Source organism: Salvia miltiorrhiza, chromosome 4 (genome assembly GCF_028751815.1).
Source record: "Salvia miltiorrhiza cultivar Shanhuang (shh) chromosome 4, IMPLAD_Smil_shh, whole genome shotgun sequence".
NCBI lineage: Eukaryota > Viridiplantae > Streptophyta > Magnoliopsida > Lamiales > Lamiaceae > Salvia > Salvia miltiorrhiza.
In genome coordinates, this window is record NC_080390.1 from 10,324,676 (window position 1) to 10,344,159 (window position 19,484).

The 19,484-nt window shown below is 37.2% G+C and overlaps 2 protein-coding genes across 4 annotated transcripts; one reads left to right on the top strand and one right to left on the bottom strand.

The window, feature by feature from the left end:
* The first annotated feature begins 3,848 nt into the window (after nucleotides 1-3,848).
* Nucleotides 3,849-7,041, top strand: LOC131022667 (ERBB-3 BINDING PROTEIN 1-like). Its single transcript, XM_057952183.1, has 10 exons — nucleotides 3,849-4,005; nucleotides 4,129-4,234; nucleotides 4,381-4,465; nucleotides 4,562-4,711; nucleotides 4,810-4,963; nucleotides 5,830-6,045; nucleotides 6,144-6,280; nucleotides 6,361-6,452; nucleotides 6,528-6,707; nucleotides 6,798-7,041. The coding sequence occupies exons 2-10, from the start codon at nucleotides 4,144-4,146 to the stop codon at nucleotides 6,878-6,880; spliced, it is 1,188 nt and encodes a 395-aa protein (XP_057808166.1). The 5' UTR covers nucleotides 3,849-4,005; nucleotides 4,129-4,143; the 3' UTR covers nucleotides 6,881-7,041.
* A 454-nt stretch (nucleotides 7,042-7,495) lies between these two features.
* Nucleotides 7,496-17,299, bottom strand: LOC131022666 (uncharacterized). 3 transcript variants are annotated; one of them, XR_009101378.1, is made up of 24 exons: nucleotides 16,845-17,299; nucleotides 16,634-16,743; nucleotides 16,079-16,151; nucleotides 15,862-15,923; nucleotides 15,571-15,712; nucleotides 14,721-14,927; nucleotides 14,469-14,535; nucleotides 13,718-14,117; nucleotides 13,220-13,367; nucleotides 12,969-13,129; nucleotides 12,344-12,443; nucleotides 10,888-10,962; nucleotides 10,679-10,813; nucleotides 10,256-10,345; nucleotides 9,908-10,084; nucleotides 9,710-9,814; nucleotides 9,468-9,626; nucleotides 9,339-9,383; nucleotides 9,014-9,235; nucleotides 8,656-8,762; nucleotides 8,508-8,564; nucleotides 8,352-8,412; nucleotides 8,036-8,266; nucleotides 7,496-7,955 (listed from the first exon to the last, which is right to left on the bottom strand). XR_009101378.1 is itself a non-coding variant. In XM_057952182.1 (23 exons), exons 1-23 carry the CDS (start codon nucleotides 16,983-16,985, stop codon nucleotides 8,105-8,107), a joined length of 3,006 nt encoding a protein of 1,001 aa, XP_057808165.1. In that variant the 5' UTR covers nucleotides 16,986-17,299; the 3' UTR covers nucleotides 7,496-8,104. The 3 variants fall into 3 exon arrangements, 1 of the variants encoding a protein (XP_057808165.1); XR_009101377.1 differs by having other exon boundaries at nucleotides 8,021-8,266; nucleotides 16,845-17,298; XM_057952182.1 differs by having other exon boundaries at nucleotides 7,496-8,266.
* Between the last annotated feature and the right edge of the window lie 2,185 nt (nucleotides 17,300-19,484).

Consider the following 19,484-nt stretch of genomic DNA (forward strand, 5'->3'; position numbering starts at 1 on the left):
TGCCCGATAAAAAAAAATTTGTTACACTCAAAGAAAAGAAAAAACACACTCACGCTCTAGCCCCTAGGTGACTCGAACCCCCAACCTATTGGTTGGAGGAGAAGCGTCTTACCAACAGACTGCGCTTTATCGTCTGCCCAACAATTTTAATACAATATATATATATATATATATATATATATATATATATATTTATTTATATATATATGATTGGTATTAACTCCACAAATATATATGTGATTGGTATTATCTTCTTAGTGTTAGTTCTATTTTGTATAGTATTTGCATGATTTCGTAGTTCATTAATATTCGTCTACAAAAATACTTTTGCAGGCACACATTCATTGGACTGTACGGGCTTCAATCAATGTAAGTCCCTCGAATTTGGAACTCATAAGCTTATCAAATTCAAATCGCACAACCTCTATTGTGACTTACGGCTCAATGGCAGATGGATCCTCCCCATATGAACCCTGTTCATTTTTCTTTGACATTGTTACACAGAAACAAGAAAAGGTTAGTAAAAACAAATAAGAAGGAAACCTCACCGCCTCACAACACTCGTGTATAGCATACAAATATGAACCACTCAGCACTCGTGTATCACACAATCACGGCTTTTGCCCTCTAATATTCTCACACTCTTGCCTTTTTCCTCTCAAGTTCTCTCTCAAGAAAATCAAACTCCCTCAATCTACCACTTTAATTCAAATACCAACTGCACAAACGAGATCACCAAACGTCATCAACGAGAGGACTCAATGAAATGCCCCACAAGGAACCACACCAACACACGGATTGTATAGGACTCAACAAGGAAGAAAGACTCACGAGACGCAGACTAAAAACCCAAATAGTGCTGCGTAGAAAACAAGTCAAAATGCTCTATACTACCCAAAGAAATCAGAAGACAAGATTGCACACCAAGGATTTCGGAAAGTGCACACAGAGTTGCCCTCAAAAGGCTCTACTCACCCACGGGAACCAATTTGTAGCAGATGACAAAAAAATTCGAAATTTCGAGGCTTTGTGTTTTTCTTCTTCTTTGCTTTTCTCTTTGTTTTTTTTTTGTTTTTTTTGTATTTTTTTTGTTTTTGTTTTATTTTGTTTTTATTTTTGTTTTTTTTTTGTTTTTTTTTTGTTTTTTTTTTAACTTTTACGACATGTAAATTGTGAAGAACTCAAGAACAGATATGATAAATGGATGGAATTATGGAGTATGGAATTATGGAATAGGTGTCCATGGGTGAACAAATCTCATAGGAATATATATGGAAACAAGAAACCCTAGCAACGTCTACCCTTGAACGAAGACGGAAACAAAATCTGGATGATGATACCAAATGATATAAACCTCGCCGGTAAGGATCTGAATCTTGCCGGTCCGTTCAAACAGCACGCTATGCGGAAGACTTAGTAACAAAAATAAAGGAACGATAAAGGATGGAAATCCCAAAACCTCTGAATCTAATCCACGAAATGATCTAGGCGAACGAATCCCTAAACCCCAACGTGTGATTGACGCAGCAACTCGGGGACAATGAATGACACCCGACGAGGGTTGGTTGAACTCGCCGTTACGTCGATAAATTGAATTCACCTTTGGCAAAATCAAGAAGAACTCGAAGTTCTCAAGAGAGAATAAACTCACAAATTTTATATATCAAAAGTTAGGTGATTGTTCAACATGCAAAAGCCTTATATATAGGCAAAATTAAACCCTAATCTAATGAAGGAAACAACGTAAAACAAGGAAACAAAAGAAAACTTGTTCCGCAAGTTTTGACAACTCTGGCGAGAACGCCAGCTCTGGAAAAATAATCTACTCTGCTCTGTAACGCCAGCTCTGGAACATAGTCTGCTCTGGACTTTAGTCAGCTCTGGAATTTAGCTCTGCTCTGGAAGCTTGTTCCGCTTTGCTCTGGAAATCCACTCTGCTCTGGAAATCCGCTATGTTCTGGAAGTCCGCTCTGCTCTGGACCGTTTGCTCTGCTCTGGCATTCTGGAAGTTTGCTCTGCTCTAGCATTCTTCTTTGCTCTGCTCTGGCATTCCATTCTGCTCTGCTCTGCACGTAATAAGATTCATCACGCTTGGACTCTGCTCACCAACTCCACTATCTCCGATCGGCTTTCTCAACTCTTGTTTCCAGATCTCTTCAACCAAGATCATTAAGCTTTCCTTGAACTTCTTGGCTCTAGCTCTTGTCACCGGACCAACGGGAACATGCGCCGAATCTCTGCTCTGGACTGCATCAATTTCGAAGAAAAATTGAGAAAAATTGAAAACAAAGTCAAGCAATTCAAACCCCACAATACATATATTCATCTCATCTTTAATGAAAATGAAGAAGGTCAGAGGCGGCGACGCCTTTGCCATCACCAAGGAAGGAGTCAGCGTCATATGGGTGGCGTTGTTGTCGACGAGAATCAAGGTGGCGTTGTCAATTCAAGATCCTCAAATCCAAACCTTCAAATCAAAACCCCCATATATATCCAAATTCCTCAAATCGACGACAAGCTCTCTGGCTTTGAGAATCCGTCCTCCATCTACCGTCCACCTTATTCTTCTATGGGGATTATTGTGTTGTTTGAGCCTCAGAAGTTGGGCGGCGATTTGGAGAGGAGAGATGTCAATGGGTAGAGAAGATGACTTTCTATCGGAGAGGAGAAAATGAATGGAAGAGAAAGATGACTTTTTATCATAGAGAGAGAAGACGAAGAGAACTCTAGTCTAGGATGAGAGATGAAAGATGAGAATGGACGTTGGCCTCCATCGATGGCACCACCGTCGAGGAGTCGAGAGGGAGAGAGGGTGCAACTGTATGTGTGAGAGAGTGTGTATGCTGAGAGAGAGAAAGAAGATGACTTGATTTTTTAAGAAATGACCTAATGGGTTATTTGGGATGATTAAGGAAAAAAAGAAAAAGCATCAACTTCGTTGGAACGGTCCAAAAAGAAATACCTATCAACTTTGGTGCGATGGAGGGAATATTAGTTTCTTAACCTCCGTCTCCATGCCCAAGCCTTAGGGTATCCATTATAGAAAGCCAAGGTGGGCTCTTAAAAGTAGCCCCAACTATTTTTAAGACCTCATCCTCCACAATAAGAGAGCCAACACCCCAATTTCTAGATTTTGATTTTATCTTTATTTTTAATTTTGGAGGATAACATATTCTTTAATTTGTGAATAAAGAGGATATGATAGGGAAATGAATGGAAAAGAGAGGATATGCAATATTTATAGAGGGAAAAATTAAAAGAAGAAGAAAAAAAAAAGATAAACCATGAAATAGTCGTTCAACGATTATTTGGAAAATCTAAAAAATAAAAAAGAAAAATGAAAAGCTATGGTTCGAATAATGCCGATCAACGGTAAAAAATATTACTCCCTCCGTCCACTAATTGTTGGCCTAGGAGGCAAAACACGAGTTTTAAGAAATAATGTATTTTTATTAGTTGAGTGGAGAAAGGGGCCCACAATTTATTAAAGTCAATGCAATTAGGCCACAATTTATTAAAGGGACCCACAATTTTGATTAAAATATGAATATAAACTTACCCAAAATAGATAGGACATAAATTGGTGGAAGGACCAAAAAGGTAAGTAGGCCAACAATTAGTGGACGGAGGGAGTACTATTTATTAGTAATATTTTTTTTAATGCTCCTATTTTTTTAATTGGATCGTGTATAACACACACCCAATCAAAAAACATTGTACACCGGGGGGTGGCTGAGGCAGATGCGCGGGGGAGGGGCATCGGCATTTCCCATAGTGGATGTCTTTATGACCTATTGAATTGAGACCAAGGGAATATAAAACAAAAAGAAAAAGAATTAACGGAATTGAAGAAAAGCCCTATTCCGTACAGTTGTAACGCTAAAAACGATTTGTATAAATCAGATTACTACACACCTCACTGCCGACTTCAAACCCTACCCCTCTCTCTCTAACACTTAAACCCTAATTTCTGTACTCTATATAGCTTCTGAGAAATCTCAATTGGTAAACTTTCTTTTCGAATTTTAGCAAATTCCTCGACGATTATATCTTCTCATTATCTTTTATCGCGTTGGTACTTACCTTGAGACCGTTCGATTATTGTGTTGTTGCATGTCCTCTTTGAAGCGAAAGAGCGAAACAATGTCGGACGAAGAAAGGGAGGAGCAGGAGTTGGATCTCACCAATTCTGAAGTAGTCACGAAATACAAAGCAGCTGCCGAAATTGTGAACAGTTAGATTTCTTACTCTTAATTAATCCGTGAATAATTTCATTGTTGTGTGTGTGTGCTCTCGCGCGCGAGCGAGTTATTGCTATTGGTTTCTTATGTTTTATCTATTAATTTGATGAATGGATGAATGTCGATTGAATAAATGCAGAGGCGTTGCAGCTTGTGTTGCCTGAATGCAAACCGAAGGCTAAGATTGTTGACCTCTGTGAGAAAGCAGACTCGTTTATCAGAGAGTGAGTAATTTCTGTGTATTAGATTATTTCTTCGATTAGAAGAGAAGGTCTACGGTGTTGTGTGTGAATTGTCTAAAATTGTGTGCTGCGATATAGGCAAACAGGAAACATGTACAAGAAAGTGAAGAAGAAGATAGAAAGGGGTGTTGCATTCCCAACATGCATTTCGGTGAACAATACAGTCTGCCATTTTTCACCGTTGAATGGCGACGAGACTGTATTGGAAGATGGGGATATTGTGAAAATGTAAGCATTTCTGTAGCTTTATAGAAAGGATTTATTAAAATGTTGTACTAGTGGTTGGTATCATTTTGGATACGGTGAGTAATGTGCTTTATCTACAGTGATATGGGGTGTCACATAGATGGCTTTATTGCTGTAGTTGCACACACCCATGTACTCCAGCAGGGGCCAGTCACTGGGAGGGCAGCTGATGTTATTGCTGCTGCAAATACGGCCGCTGAGGTCGCTTTGAGGCTTGTGAGACCTGGTAAAAAGGTAATTCTTCTTCTAGGATTCCCTTTGTGCTTTTTCATATACTCTTTTATTTTGTTTGGTTGGTGGATTAGTGTCTTTGAATTACTATATTTCTTCAATGTAATTTAAGGGTTTAATTGCAGTACAAAGTCCATCTATCATGTGTCCTCATTTCAAGCTCTTGTCCAATTGCTGATTATTTTAGTTTTAAATTATGCTATATCTGTAATGCAGTTCCTTGAATGCTTCTGGATCTGAGTCTCCTTAAATGATAGCTCTGTTAACACCAACAGCGGATTAATTAGAGTTTAGTGTTTTAAGCTACAACTGTCCCATCTAATTGAGATATGATATAACCCATAATGAAATTGGTGATCTTTTATGTTCTGTACCTTGAAGTGCTTACTTCCCGCCATTCTAATAAGTCAGTGTTGGGCTCGGTACTTGGGAACATAATAGGTTGGGGTTTCCCAATAACCATTTCTTTTGTTGTTCGTGATTATTTTTTTCAAGCCAATCAGTTCTGTGGCTTTTGTTATTACTCAACCCCCACACCATGGCCCACACTCTCCCAAAGTAAAACATAAAAAAGAGGTGTCTATGGCTGTAGTATTAGTTGTTGTCAAGGGGTAAACATGATTCTCTAGATGAAGATCAAAACCATGAGCTATGGATCTTACATCCAGTGAAGTTCTTTCTAGTCATAGTTACACTGATAGAGGCATCATGTTTCCCTTTCTGTCTGGAGTAAAATAGCATGTGGTAAGTAGGATTGATCAACTAAGTTCAAAAGTTTATGCGTCACCCGATCCTGTTGAGGCCACCATTTGTAGCTGTGATTGGTATAAATTCTGAAGTTTTTAACTGCTCTCTTTTATTTTTTGTAGAACAAAGATGTGAGTGAGGCAATTCAAAAAGTTGCTGCTGCTTATGACTGCAAGATTGTTGAAGGAGTACTAAGTCATCAAATGAAACAATTTGTGATTGATGGTAACAAGGTTGTATTAAGTGCCTCAGGCCCTGATACCAGAGTTGATGATGCTGAATTTGAGGAAAATGAGGTGTATTCCATTGACATTGTTACAAGTACTGGTGAAGGCAAGGTAAGCATGTTACTGCTTGTTTGTTTCACATATCATTTCACTAGTTTTTATTTTTGTTTTGTCGATGTTTATCATGGAATCTTGTATTAAACCTACAGCCAAAATTGCTTGATGAGAAACAAACAACTATATATAAAAGGGCTGTTGACAAGAACTATCTCCTAAAGATGAAAGCATCTCGGTTCATATTCAGTGAAATAAGCCAGAAGTTCCCTATCATGCCATTCTCTGCAAGGTTTGTTGTTTAGTGTAAATTATTGCAGTCTTGAGGTTCCCTTTAAGTGAAGATAACAAGTGGGATGAATTATCATGCAGGGCCTTGGAAGAGAAGCGTGTTCGTTTGGGTATAGTAGAATGTGTAAACCATGATCTGTTACAACCATATCCCGTGCTTCATGAGAAGCCTGGTATGAACTGATTTTTAGTCTAAATTATGTTGCCGTGATTCATCATTTGTGCTCATGTCATAATGTGTATTTCAGGTGACCTAGTTGCACACATCAAGTTCACTGTTTTGCTTCTGCCAAATGGGTCAGATCGAGTTACCTCCCATCCTCTACAGGAGCTGCAGCCAACAAAAACTATTGATGATCCTGAGATCAAAGCCTGGTTAGCATTGGGCACGAAATCGAAAAAGAAAGGTGGAGGGAAAAAGAAGAAAGGTTAGTTTGAATTCACATATCTTCCGTAATTTAAACTTCCAACAAATTTCATATTTCTTCATGGTAATGAAAGTAAACATTTTCTTGCAGGTAAGAAAGGTGATAAAGCAGAAAACGCAGCTGAAGCTGAGCCAATGGACGAGGCCCCAAACGGCTCATCTGCTCAAGAATGAGAAAATCTATGCTCTGTACTTTGTCAATGAAATTTTTGCCGTTCCGTTGTAATGGTTGCTTTTTGGTGAAATGTTGATCGTTGTACTTGAGACTTGCATTTGTCTCAGTTTGTACACTGCTCTGGACCGTTTGTGTATCCATTTTGCTATTTTGGGACTTAGAATTTTGTTGAGAGCCTACAATAATAATTTATGAAAAGAAAACTAGTCAATACACTAATTTTAAGTTTCTGTTAATACTGACTTAGGATAAATTATTTCTAGCCTCGATTTTCTAGTCAGTACACTGCTCTAGACTCGATTTCAATAACATATTCAACATTTATACCCAATAAGATCACATTATTTCTCATTTAATAAATTATTAATCTAGCTAAAATTTCTAACAAAATGTTTATTTATCTTGATAAAAATTTATATAAACTTCAATGTATCATTAATTCTTTCAATAAATAGAGGAATTGATTAAGCAAATTATTTACATGTACATATAACTATGGAGTTAATAATTATTAATGACGATATGGACAAAATTCTGGCAATTTTTTTTGGACAATTAGTTTAACTTTTTAAATGAATACAGATACCCCCAAAGAAAAAAAGTCCATGAAAAGGTCGCCAAAACAAATATAAGTAATTTTTTTTTTTAATATAAAAAGTCCATAAATATTATGGCATCATCAGATGAAGAGACGTGCAGCGTTGGGTAATAAGCGTTAAACGAATTACACCACCTCTCAAAATTTCAATATAATGTCCCAAATATATTCGCTCACCAATCGCGTAGAAAACAAACCCTAGAAATGGGAACAGATGAAGAAACCCGACTGACTGCATACTGAGCGGACCTCATATACCTCAAACTCTCACCCTTTATGCCCCCAAAAACCATGACATGAAGGGATCACACTATTTACAGTGTGGTTGTGCTGAACGAACACGCTCGACAAAATATACCACCATAAGTTCCAACTTGTGGAGATGAGACGAATCAGAACAAGATCAAGAATGAAACAAAACCAAAAGAATTCGTAAACCCCCCTCTCTCACAAAGCCAAAGAATCTTCAATTTCACCTGTCAAAAGAGAAAAATGAATACCGATGCAAGTTTATCTTATGGGTGACAGGATGCTACATTACCTTTCAAAGACTCACACGAATATAATGGAACCTTTCAGATCACAAAATTGCATCTCCACTGCATCTTGGAAAGCCACGCCTAGTTTATGGCATATTTAATGCACGTTTCAGTTGAGCGAACGAGGAAGGATGGATTTTAGACATGGCGGTATTGAACAATTCTCCATGGAGGGCAGAACATGTCTGGAGGTTGTCCTTGAGCGAATTCTCCAACGGAATTTGGTTAATGGGGTCGGAGAACTTGATCTGGAAATAGAAAAACTTATAAGTTTAAGTTATAGATATGACATGACATGATTCTGGAGCTTCATAAAATTCTAAAACTAAGTACCTGTCTCCTCCGTAATTCTTTGCTAGGGACCTCCATCTTGCTAGATTGCATATTGTCGCTACTATTATGGCACAAGGATATCATCGCCAAAATAACAAAGTCATTATATGAGAACATTTGAGAAAATCAACCATGGGGAATGAATAGTTAACCGACCTTGATTCCTCTTCTGTCAACTCATCTGTTCCACCCAATATCACACTCGTGCATACACTATTATGAGCAAAATATAACAGAAAATGAAATGAAAACTTGTGCCCATAGCATTGGAAGAGATAAATCAAGCATCAAGTAGATGAATTACCTAAGGATCTGCTCAAGCTTATCAAGAACTTGAGACATTCTCAACGTTAGAATTATAGAAAGAGCTAGGGCAAATGTCTTTCTTTGCGTGGAAATGACATTGTCGACCTACAACACCATATAAAGAACAAGCTTTAATTACCTATGGCTAAAATTAAGACAAAAGGTTGAGACATGGCCAGCACAAGTCAAACTTCGATAAATCAGAGTAGACCAAGCAAATTGTCATTGTTAACCAGGCTTGACAAGCAACAGATAAGGAGAGATTGAAGATACGCTGATAACTTGAGTAAAAACATGATAGTTTTCTCAGGTGAAGGACAGAAAAGACGAACTTATGATATAAACCACTTGCTGACCTTGTCAAGCCATACATCAACCAGGCAAAGAAGTATGCTTTCTTCATTTGAGAACCCAGCCTTTTGAAGATGTGCTAACAATGATGGATCTGATGTGAGTTGTGCAAGGTAATTAGTATTCATGACCAAAATCCTTGCAAGTATGGCAGCTGATGATGTTTTTACTGCTGTCTTTGAAGGATCATGATCATCTCCCCCGCTCAGGCATATGACAATTAGTTTCTAGAAAATACAGCAAAATTTGTAAATCATATAAAAACCTATAACACACCTTAGAAATCAATTTATGAAATTATAGTGTTGTAATGGATAAAGAGAGAAATACCTGCACAGTGGTGCTGATTATTTGGGGCACTTCAGCAGGAAAACACTGCATTTAAAAGTAGACAAATGAGCATTATATTGATTTCTTAAGTGAAGCTTTACTGTTGCAGCATCAAGGCTAGAGACATACCTGAACTAAAACATCCACGAGTGGAAGAATTGAAAGCAGCCCTTTATCATTGACATTACCAATAACAAGATCAAGCAATTTTGCAAGTGTCTGTGCATGCATATTGAGGAATTCTAAACCGCCAAGAACTATGTAGCCTTCAATAATGCTGGCAGCCACCTATATATGAAGTTTGATATCAAACCACTGTATTTAGCAACGTACGAGATTATACAACCACCAAAAAGAGAAATTCTCTGTACCTTTAAATAATCAAAACTCCTATCCAAGATTTCCACCAAACATGGGAAGAAACCCAAAAGCTGAGGCACCATTGCGGTGGCATGAGTAAGAGTAGCTTCCCATAACTGTATGATAAGGATACAGAACAAATAATGATTTTTAATGCTAGATAGCACATAATATTTGGACACTTGATTCATGCTTACTAAACAACTGACCAGCATGCTGTCTTCCAGAAGTTCATCGGGGCTATTAGCATTAATCACACTCTGTAAAATGGGTATCAACATGTTGTAACAGATGGATGACTGATAACCTAGTGCAGCTACAAAGTTCTTTAGGGCTGTGAGAAGCTGAATCTGCAGAAGGCTTTCACCAGAAGATTCTTCCCAAGCCTAAGATGATAATCAATATACAGAATATAACTTGTTAGGCAAATTGGGAACATGTACAGTTCTCTTCTAATGTCTAACGTCATATTTCAAGTGAATAGTTTATATGAACATTAATTTTAGAATCCTTGTCTATTGATTATGCCTACAGGAAAGAACAAACAAGTAATATACCTTCTGGAAAAACTGCACCAACTTGTTCGCATAAGGAATAACTTCAGTGATGCGTCCAATGAGACTAGAAATGGTATTTAATACTTGAACCTGGATATTGGATTTAAATAAGAACTTAATAAAGAAGTATTGCAGTAAACTTGCAATGAACAGATTCTTTATATATATATAAAAGACTGATGTTGGGAGTGTAATGACAGAAGAGTTCAAACTGACCAGGTTAATATAGTGATACTTGAAAAGGAAAACAATTGATAGATAAATTAGATTACAATATTTGCAAATAAAGAACAAAAAGGATAAGAATTAATAATGAAACTGGTTGCTTGGCTTTTATATTTTCACAAATATGACAAGAGGAAGCACTTCAAGATTTTCATTCATCGCTGGAAGAAAAATGGAAAATAAGAGCCCTTCACTTACTTTTGAGTCAAACTCTTGTACATCTTCTACCAGTTTGAAACATGAGTCCCAACATACTGGAAGAAGATCCGAAAAGTCCTTCTCTGAGAAATTTGCATCTTCAATATGGAAATACAGAGATCGGGATGCAGCCAGCTGAAACAACAGATCAAATTTTAAAAAATACCCAAGGGCAATTCACAAGCCAGTGACAGATATATGCACCATACCCTGACGCACAAGTCTCTCTCCTGAAGCAATTTTATTAAAGCACAATATACTGGTCGTCTGGTATCGTCCTTAATCTGTACAAACAAGGGGCATTTGTCAAGAAACTAGCTAAACTGAAAGGAGCATCCCAAAATTAGACCATTATCCAACACTTCACCCAGTAAGATACAAAAACACTCCTGGCCAACCCATAGTTATTAATAGCGCTGGTAGCGCGCGCGATCGCGCGTCGCGCACCTCCATCGCGCCGCACCGCTATAACATGGCTGCTTCATGATAGCGCGCACTATTCGTGCATCGCGCAGGTCGCGCGATCGCCGGTAGCGCGCGATTGAACTGATGCCGTGAAATCTCTCAATTGCATGCATGGGCTTGACTAATATTGCATGGGCTTTTCTTAATTAGGCTTAATTAGGGTTATTACTTATTAGGGTGCTGAATTTTGATCGTCAAAGAGGCATGAAGAGACTATACTAACGCCTCCAACACTCCAACTTCATGAAGAGACTCTCCAATAAGGCAATAAGTAATATTTAATTAGGGTTTTAAGTTTTATTTTATATACTTAATTACTTAGAGTCTTTAGAATTTCCAACGCAGAAGATTTCTTTTATTTCTCTCACGGTAGTCTGCCTCTCTCTCTCTCACGGCAGTCTCTGTCTCTCTCTCTCACGGTTCATCAACCTTCTTCCTCTCATAGTTCTTCCTCTCCTCTTGTCTCCTCTTATGACTTTATTTTTTATTAACTAGACATATTATGCATTTTTACTATGATTACGATATATATTATGTTTTTATCCATTTCTGCGCGATATATTCAAATAGCGAGCGATTCGCGATGCGCGATCACCCTAGGACAGGTTTGCGTGATCGTGCGCGATGCGCGATTAATAACTATGGGCCAACCAATCCCTCAACACTTCAGTTAGTTAGCCTCACCCATCACAAACCCAATCACGGAAAGTTCACAGCCTAAGCAAACTTCTGCCAGAAGTGCCTTATCATGGGAGCCCCACTACATATTCCTCTTCTCACCAATCTAAATTTACAATCAAGCTAAGTTCTATAACAACATATAAGGAGCTGCATTTCATGAATTCAAATTCAGATATGTTTGAGCTTTGACCTGAGATCTCAGTCACTCTTAGAATGCACTAACTCTCAATGCCACCATATACCAAATGACATATGTTACAGAGTTCTCAGCATTAGCTAAATTCATAAGGAAATACTCAATCAACCAAGACAGCAAGCTGTAAATAAATAGATACAACAGAATATCAGATCTGCAATCATTTGTTTCTGATATCAGTACCTTGTTCCAATCAATAATTCAGATCGAACACGTTGTGGTTAGATGAAGAAGCACATGAGACCATAAGAATACAGATACGAATTGTAGGAGATCACAATAGTGAAACAATGGCATATGCACACAGCTTGAGAGCAATTTACCTCTGAGACCCACTGCCCCAGGATCAATGCAACTTTCCTATGGATGATCCGCATGTTTGGATTATCATTTGTGAGTTCAAAAGATAACGCGCCATTGAACCTGCATAAGAGTGTTAGCGAGTGTCCTAGATAAACTCATCAACAAGTAAAATAAAAGGTCTGGAGAAAATATATTCTGTTCTGACTGTCATCAAATGAAATTCTGAAGAGACACATTAAGCAAAGAAACAGAGATGAATATTCAAGAAGAGGTGATAACAGACCCTGCATCATTCAGGTAGGCAAGTACAACAACATGCATCTAGGCTATGTCAACAACCAAAGTGGATCATGCTCCATCCAAATCAATATTGAGATATAGGTAAAACTGAAACCAATTTGGACTGAGTTCAGCTAGCACACTGTCGCTGTCATCTCTTAATATGTGTTGGGTACCATTTGCATAATATAATTGATATTTCCAGTACATGTTAAATGGGAGTAAATGACCACGGACGTTTCCATTGTCAAGGACTAACAGAACAAAGAGTAGGAAGAATGAGCGCACCTAGGCCCAATTGGATAAATTAACATTTTAAATAAGAAAGGGCTCCCATTCTTGCTGACAAAGAGAGAAAGGGCTTACCAGTCTTTAAAACTCAGATAATTTGAGAGTTCATAATAGACGTATGCGGCAGCACCATAAGCAGCATCCTTGAGAAGCAATTGTGGATTTATTTCACCGACAGAAGAAGGGCATCCGTTCATTGCCTCCTGAAGAATTGAAACCACAACTGGACCTAGCAACTACATCAACAGATATCAAGCAGACACAATCAGTTACAAACATGTAAATGCTATTAGAGATGAGTCAAAATTTATATCAAAAAGACCTACTTGGCTGTTATTCTCAAACAAGACTATGTACAATGCTTCAGCACATGGCCTTAATCTCTCCGACCACAATATAGAGTCCTGCTCATGATAAAATGACTCAGGATTCTGGTACCACTCTTCCACGTCACTAGCTGTTAAAACAAAATACCTGCTTAAAAAGGAAAAGCAGTGATCAGAGGAATACAGAAAAGGGTCATAAGGTAAAGGGAGGAAAAGCAGGAGACAAGGACAAACAAAGATGTTTCCCAATCTCATACTAAAAGCTAGAAATGCCACAAGGCCCGTGAAAACCAGACTGTCCAGACGGATAAATTTATTTCACTGAAAACTATTGAACATGAATAAGTAGATTTCAGCTGCACTTGAGACTGCAATAGTTATGTACCTTAGCCTTTCTATTCCTGGAGATACACTTAAACCTTATCCACATTGATATAAGCAGTATAAAATATACGCAGTATAAACTAAACCAAGTAGCCAGCTCGCTCAGTATGTTACCTCCTTATCAATATGTTACATAGTAGCACCGCTCGCTCACTGGGCAGCAGAGAAGCCAAGAAGCCAGCAACTACACTTGATACATTTTTCTTCACATCCTGAAGTGAGACACGGTTGTCATCCATAACACGACCAGTCAAGAATGGCTTGTATTCTTTACATTCTAGGACAGACTTCATCATCACCATACACTGGATCAAAAATTCTTCAAATGACAATACATCTAGCTCGGGATTTGTTATCTTATTCAAGCAGAAATCAACAACAGGCCCAATGACACTTTGATCACCAAATGAGTAAGGATGTCGTTGCTGAAATGCTATTAAAATCTTCATCAATTTGGTGCATGATTTCTTTAAGAAATCCAAGAATTTAGGATGTTTCTCTTGAAAAGAAGAATCTGCACAAATTGCATATCAAAGTAAGTTCGCAAACCAGATAACTTTGTAGCAACAAGTAATCTCTAGGACAGGTCAATGCAACCTAGAAAAGAGATGGCAAAATTCCAGTCATCTAGATATGAAAGTAACAATTGAATTATCTAAAAGTGATTAATACATCATGAACTCCACAAAATTTATTTCCTTCAAGGTGAAATGGCAAAAAAAATCGAATATGGCCATAGTGGAAGATAACAATGATCCGTTGGTATGCAAGAGGTAAAGCACATAAACTGCAATCAAAAGGACAAAAAAGAAGATGTTCATGTAAACTACAGAACTAAAACTAAAAGAGATGAGATAAATCTTACAGTATGGCAAAAATGATTGGATTGCATTCAGCATAACCGGGCAGACCTTCTTGACAGGTTGTACCTCCTAAAAGGCAATAAATTCAGTTTATACCCCAAATTCGTAACAAGCACCAGAGTGAACAAGGGAAGGGATGCAGAAATGCAGATGGTCAACGAGTCAAATGCTGCAACATAGGCTCAAGAAATAGGCAACCAAAAAGAAAGAAAGGACAAGAGAGGGGAAGAAATAAAAAGAAGAAGCAACATTACCTGTATGGACTTTGAATCACTTGGGAAGCCAGAAACAATGAGTTGACGTATTATCTTTGAACATAGAAACCATCTTTCACAGATTAAATACATATCATCCTGATGCAACTCAGGACTATTTTGAGCTAGCACCAAAAAACCATGCAATATCTTCTGTAGGTCAGTCTGCCATAGGTTCCAGCTGTAATCGAAGAATTGAGATGCTATCTGCCAAATGAGCAAGCATAAAACAGTCCGGTGAAAAAGATAACTGTCATAAAAGATGGAGTCAACAGAACAATGGGAACATGAAATCAACAAAGTGTAAGAGAAGCTTAGTACTGCTACTAAGTGAAAATTTAACATCCTTGTCCGCAATGGTGGCAAAGAATAAAAAGAAAAAATGAAGTATCATTACAAAATAATAGAGGTTTTGACTTTACTCACAAATTTTAACTGAATACCCGCACCATAATACAAACCCCAGAATTTTCTCCCACAACAATAATAATTATGTCCTTGACTGGGATATAAGTACGAGATTATCTGCCAATCATAAGTCATAGACTCAATAGAACCAACAGCAACATTCAAGCATTACAAATCTAGATGACAAAACCATATTACTCGCTGACAAATACACAAATAAACTTATTCGCCTCATTTCAGTTACACAGAATAAATAAATGAATAACTCGTTAAAATTCTTAAATCACCAATTGGTAGGGCCATTTTCTGACAGAAATATGTTTATAATTTCAAAATAAAACTTCAGTCCGAGATCTGACATTAAAGTTTAGTGAAACGCATCACCAACTACAAACATACAGGAGAAATTTCAAACAAAAATAAACAAAATGATAATACGCACCTCAGAGAAGGTCCTTTGGTCGGAGGTCAGACGTTTGGTTGACAACTCCTTCAAAATCCGGAAAAGAATCAAGAATATTCTATGTGAAGTTAATGTATCAGCTGACCGAAGCTGTTGTGCTAACACAGAAAGCAAGTCTGGCCTGTAAGCCAACAGGAAGAGAAAAGGAAAAATATAAGTAAATAAATAAAATCAGTAATCCAGTGATAAATGGAAATGTGAGATGACACAGATAATCTTTGACTAGATTCTTTGAAGTAACTTCCACATAGATGAAGCAGAGAAGCATACCATTCTTTTGGGTAGTCTATGCGAGCAATTTTTGAGATCAATACTGCCAAAGTATGAGCTATCTGCAGAACAATCACTTTTATAGACATGATATTCAAGATAAAACTAAAAATCCAAAGGAAAATGTCAATGAATTGCTATAGATGGCAATGGATATAGAAACAGCACAACTACAATAGTTCAAGTGGACTATAATAGATGTACATGCAAGCATTACCTGAGGATTTTCCTCTCTCAAGTGTGACAATAACTTTTGCCGTAAATGCAATTTCTCTTCATTACTCAGACCCCTGCAAAGATGTTTCCGCAATAAAAATCTAGAAGCAAACCTCGGTACCATTCATCTGACTAAAAGGCAAAACTAACTAAAGACGCTTAAAAATGAGAAGGGAAAAAACACTAAGCTATATCTTCATATGAATGTGAAGGTAACTGCTCTCAAAATGTTTGGAACACCAAATAGACAAGGTCAAAAATAAAAATACACATTCTGGTCACACAACACATCTATCTCCACTTAACAAATGACTCTATTTGATGAAACTTCACAATGTAGTACTAGTGCTCAGGGTTGTAAGGCATATTTCACATCAAGAAATCCTGGTCACAAAGGTTCACCTTATGATGCTGATTATAGCAGCTTTAGGAAATTTCATGCCAAGAGAAATGCACTTAAGTGACAACTACACTTTATTCTTTACAGATTACAGTAACATGAAATGGCAGTTCCTAATGTACGAGAACGAAACAAAAATAGCATGAAACCACTTACGTTGAGTCACGTCTGTTCCTCCAATACCGATTAACGCTGTTCTTAAAATAAACTGACGCCATCAATCTCACGTCGGTCTGCGATGCTAAATCCTTCGCCGTTATCACCTCCTGCACATTACCAAAACCCCTCGTCGAACAAATCCAATAGCTTCACACTCACAATAAACACAAGCAACCAACGCAAACACAACCACAATCACTTCAAATACCATTAGACAAGAGCAGAAACCAGGCCTACTCTCCAACTGCGCAAGAGCATCTTCCGCCGGCTTCAGCACATTTACGTCGTTGCTGACTGAATTCGCGAGCAGTCTGTATATCATCGGCAAGTCCGAGACGGTGAGCGCCATTTCCGTTTGTAGAAGAATCTAGAACAAACGTATTAAAAAACAGAGCTCTTTTTGTGCGTCAGACGTATAAATGAAGAGCGGTTTTGGATCGAGGGGTTGACTGGAGAATGTGAAACCGCCGCTGTCCAGCGATACAGGAGAATCGACCGACCGCTTATAGAATTCGAAATTCTGAGGCGGCGGACGGCGGCGGAACGGAGGGTTTGAATTTTCCGGCGGAGGGTTAAGCGGTGGTGGGGGCGGAGGAAGGGCAAAATGAAACTGCTGCTGAAGTTTACGAGCTGGAAGGAGATGAGCTGTAATCATTGTCAGTGCTTTCTCTTCGGGCATCTTATACCGTCACGTTTTGAATAATTTTTATCGGTTTTTATATTTTTTTCGTTTATAGTCTGGTTTTAGATTAATTAAACTCTTAAAAGTGTGTTAAATATCACATCTGATTTTATATTTCACTAGAACGTCCATTCGTGCGATGCACGACGAACATCGAAATTAAATGATATATTTAAATATTAAATAAAATTAAAATATAAATAAATGAAAAATATATTTTAAAAATAAAATAAAATATCTATATCAATTACTCAATAAAATGTTGAATTTGAAACATATATTTTCAACTTTGTATAAAATATAATGATAAGAGTTATTAAATAAATTTAAATTATTTGATAATAAAAATGGACATTACACATTATTATTATTATTAAGTGTCATAATAAATAAATAAATATTTTTCATAAACATATATATATATATATATATATATATAATGTAAACTGTTAATGAAGAGAGAACAAAAAAAAATATTTTTAATTTTAATTTTTTATAATTTATTAATTTTAAATTTATTTTTGATCATTTTTTATACCATATTAAAGATCTTTTCACAAACTTAAATTTAAGATGTAGTATATTAAGTTTTTTTTTCATGAATTAAATTTGATGATGTTTAGAAAAAAATTAAAGAAAAAAAATAGAGAGAAAAATAGTGAAAGAAGAGAGAGAAAAGTGGAGGGAAAAATTGAAGGGAAAAAACTCCTCTTTTTATAGATTATATAGATTATATAGATTTCATTCTCATATTCACTTTAATGATATATAACCTAGTTTGAGAAGCATATTAGCAATTTTTATGAACTTTTACAAAACTTGTAAGTATGAAATTCAAATTTTCACTTTTAAATTTTATTAAATATATTGGTTGTCTACAAAGTGAATTATCATTTATTTATCTTATGTTACCTTTGATTGTGACTGGTTTTTATTATATTATATATATATTTTAAAGATTTTATTATTCAATTTGCAGTGAGCGATATTGAATATCTTGAATATTGATTGACATATGTTTAGACTCGATATAAAAAATATTGTTAAACTTTTTTTTAGGGAGAAATGTACTCGTATTAAGATAAATCAGAGTTTACAATCTCCAGAAGCCAGGATGGAAAATCTGGCTTCCAACTATGTGACTCAAGAGCGAAAGCAGCTAAAACATTTGTTGCTCTATTAGCCTCTCTCATAACATGATAAAAATCAATAACAACATGACGACGTGCATGCTCGAAAACCTCCCAAAGGTCATCGCAAATAGACTTAGAACCTTTGTTCATGTCATGAAGAACATGAATGGCCAGGAGGGAATCAGATAAGAGAAACACCGGATCGAAGTCATTTTCCAAGCAAAAGTTGGTAGCAAGCATCATTGCATGGAGTTCTCGCAGAAGCGCCTTAGGCGTGTAGCCAATTAGGCGACAAACAGCTGCAAAAATCTCTCCCTGATTGTTCCTGAAGATGAAACCGGCCCCAACCCTTCGGTCGTTTTCCTGAAAAGCGACGTCCACATCAAGGCGTAAAGGCTCCCCGCCTCGGAGTGTACCGGTTTTTGATAGATATCGGTTAGTGATGGCCACAACCTGGCGAGCTTCTTGGAAATTCAGCAACATAATATCACTTCTCCTGATCGCATCAACAGTTAACCCGTCTGAATTCCCATGTTTAATGTCCTTGAGGCATTTCCATGTATTCATAACTTGAACAACCATTTTTTCAGACCATCTCGTATCAGTTTATCACGCACCGCCCGATATAGATCTTTTGGTTGGAGCATATGAAGCGGTTTGATAATATCCCAGAACTCACCTTCCAACAGCCCCGAACCAACTCATAAAAACAACAGACGGTGAGTAGTCGAACCCCACGTCTTATTGCACCAGAAACAAATACCGTTGTTGGGGACATGGTGATTGAACAAATTGGCATCAGTAGCAACAAACATTTTCACCATCCGCCAAGCAAAATGTCTCACTTTTAATAGGATATTAAGGGACCCTAATTCCTTCCACCCTTTGGCATTTGTGTCGGCCGAAATAGATTCCGGCTGCCAGTCGTATTCCATGGAGAAAAGGTAACCTGATTTCATGTTATATTTTCATTTCTCATCGAACATCCAGTAGCAACAATCTCTCTTATTCTCCTCCAATTTAATAGTGGAAA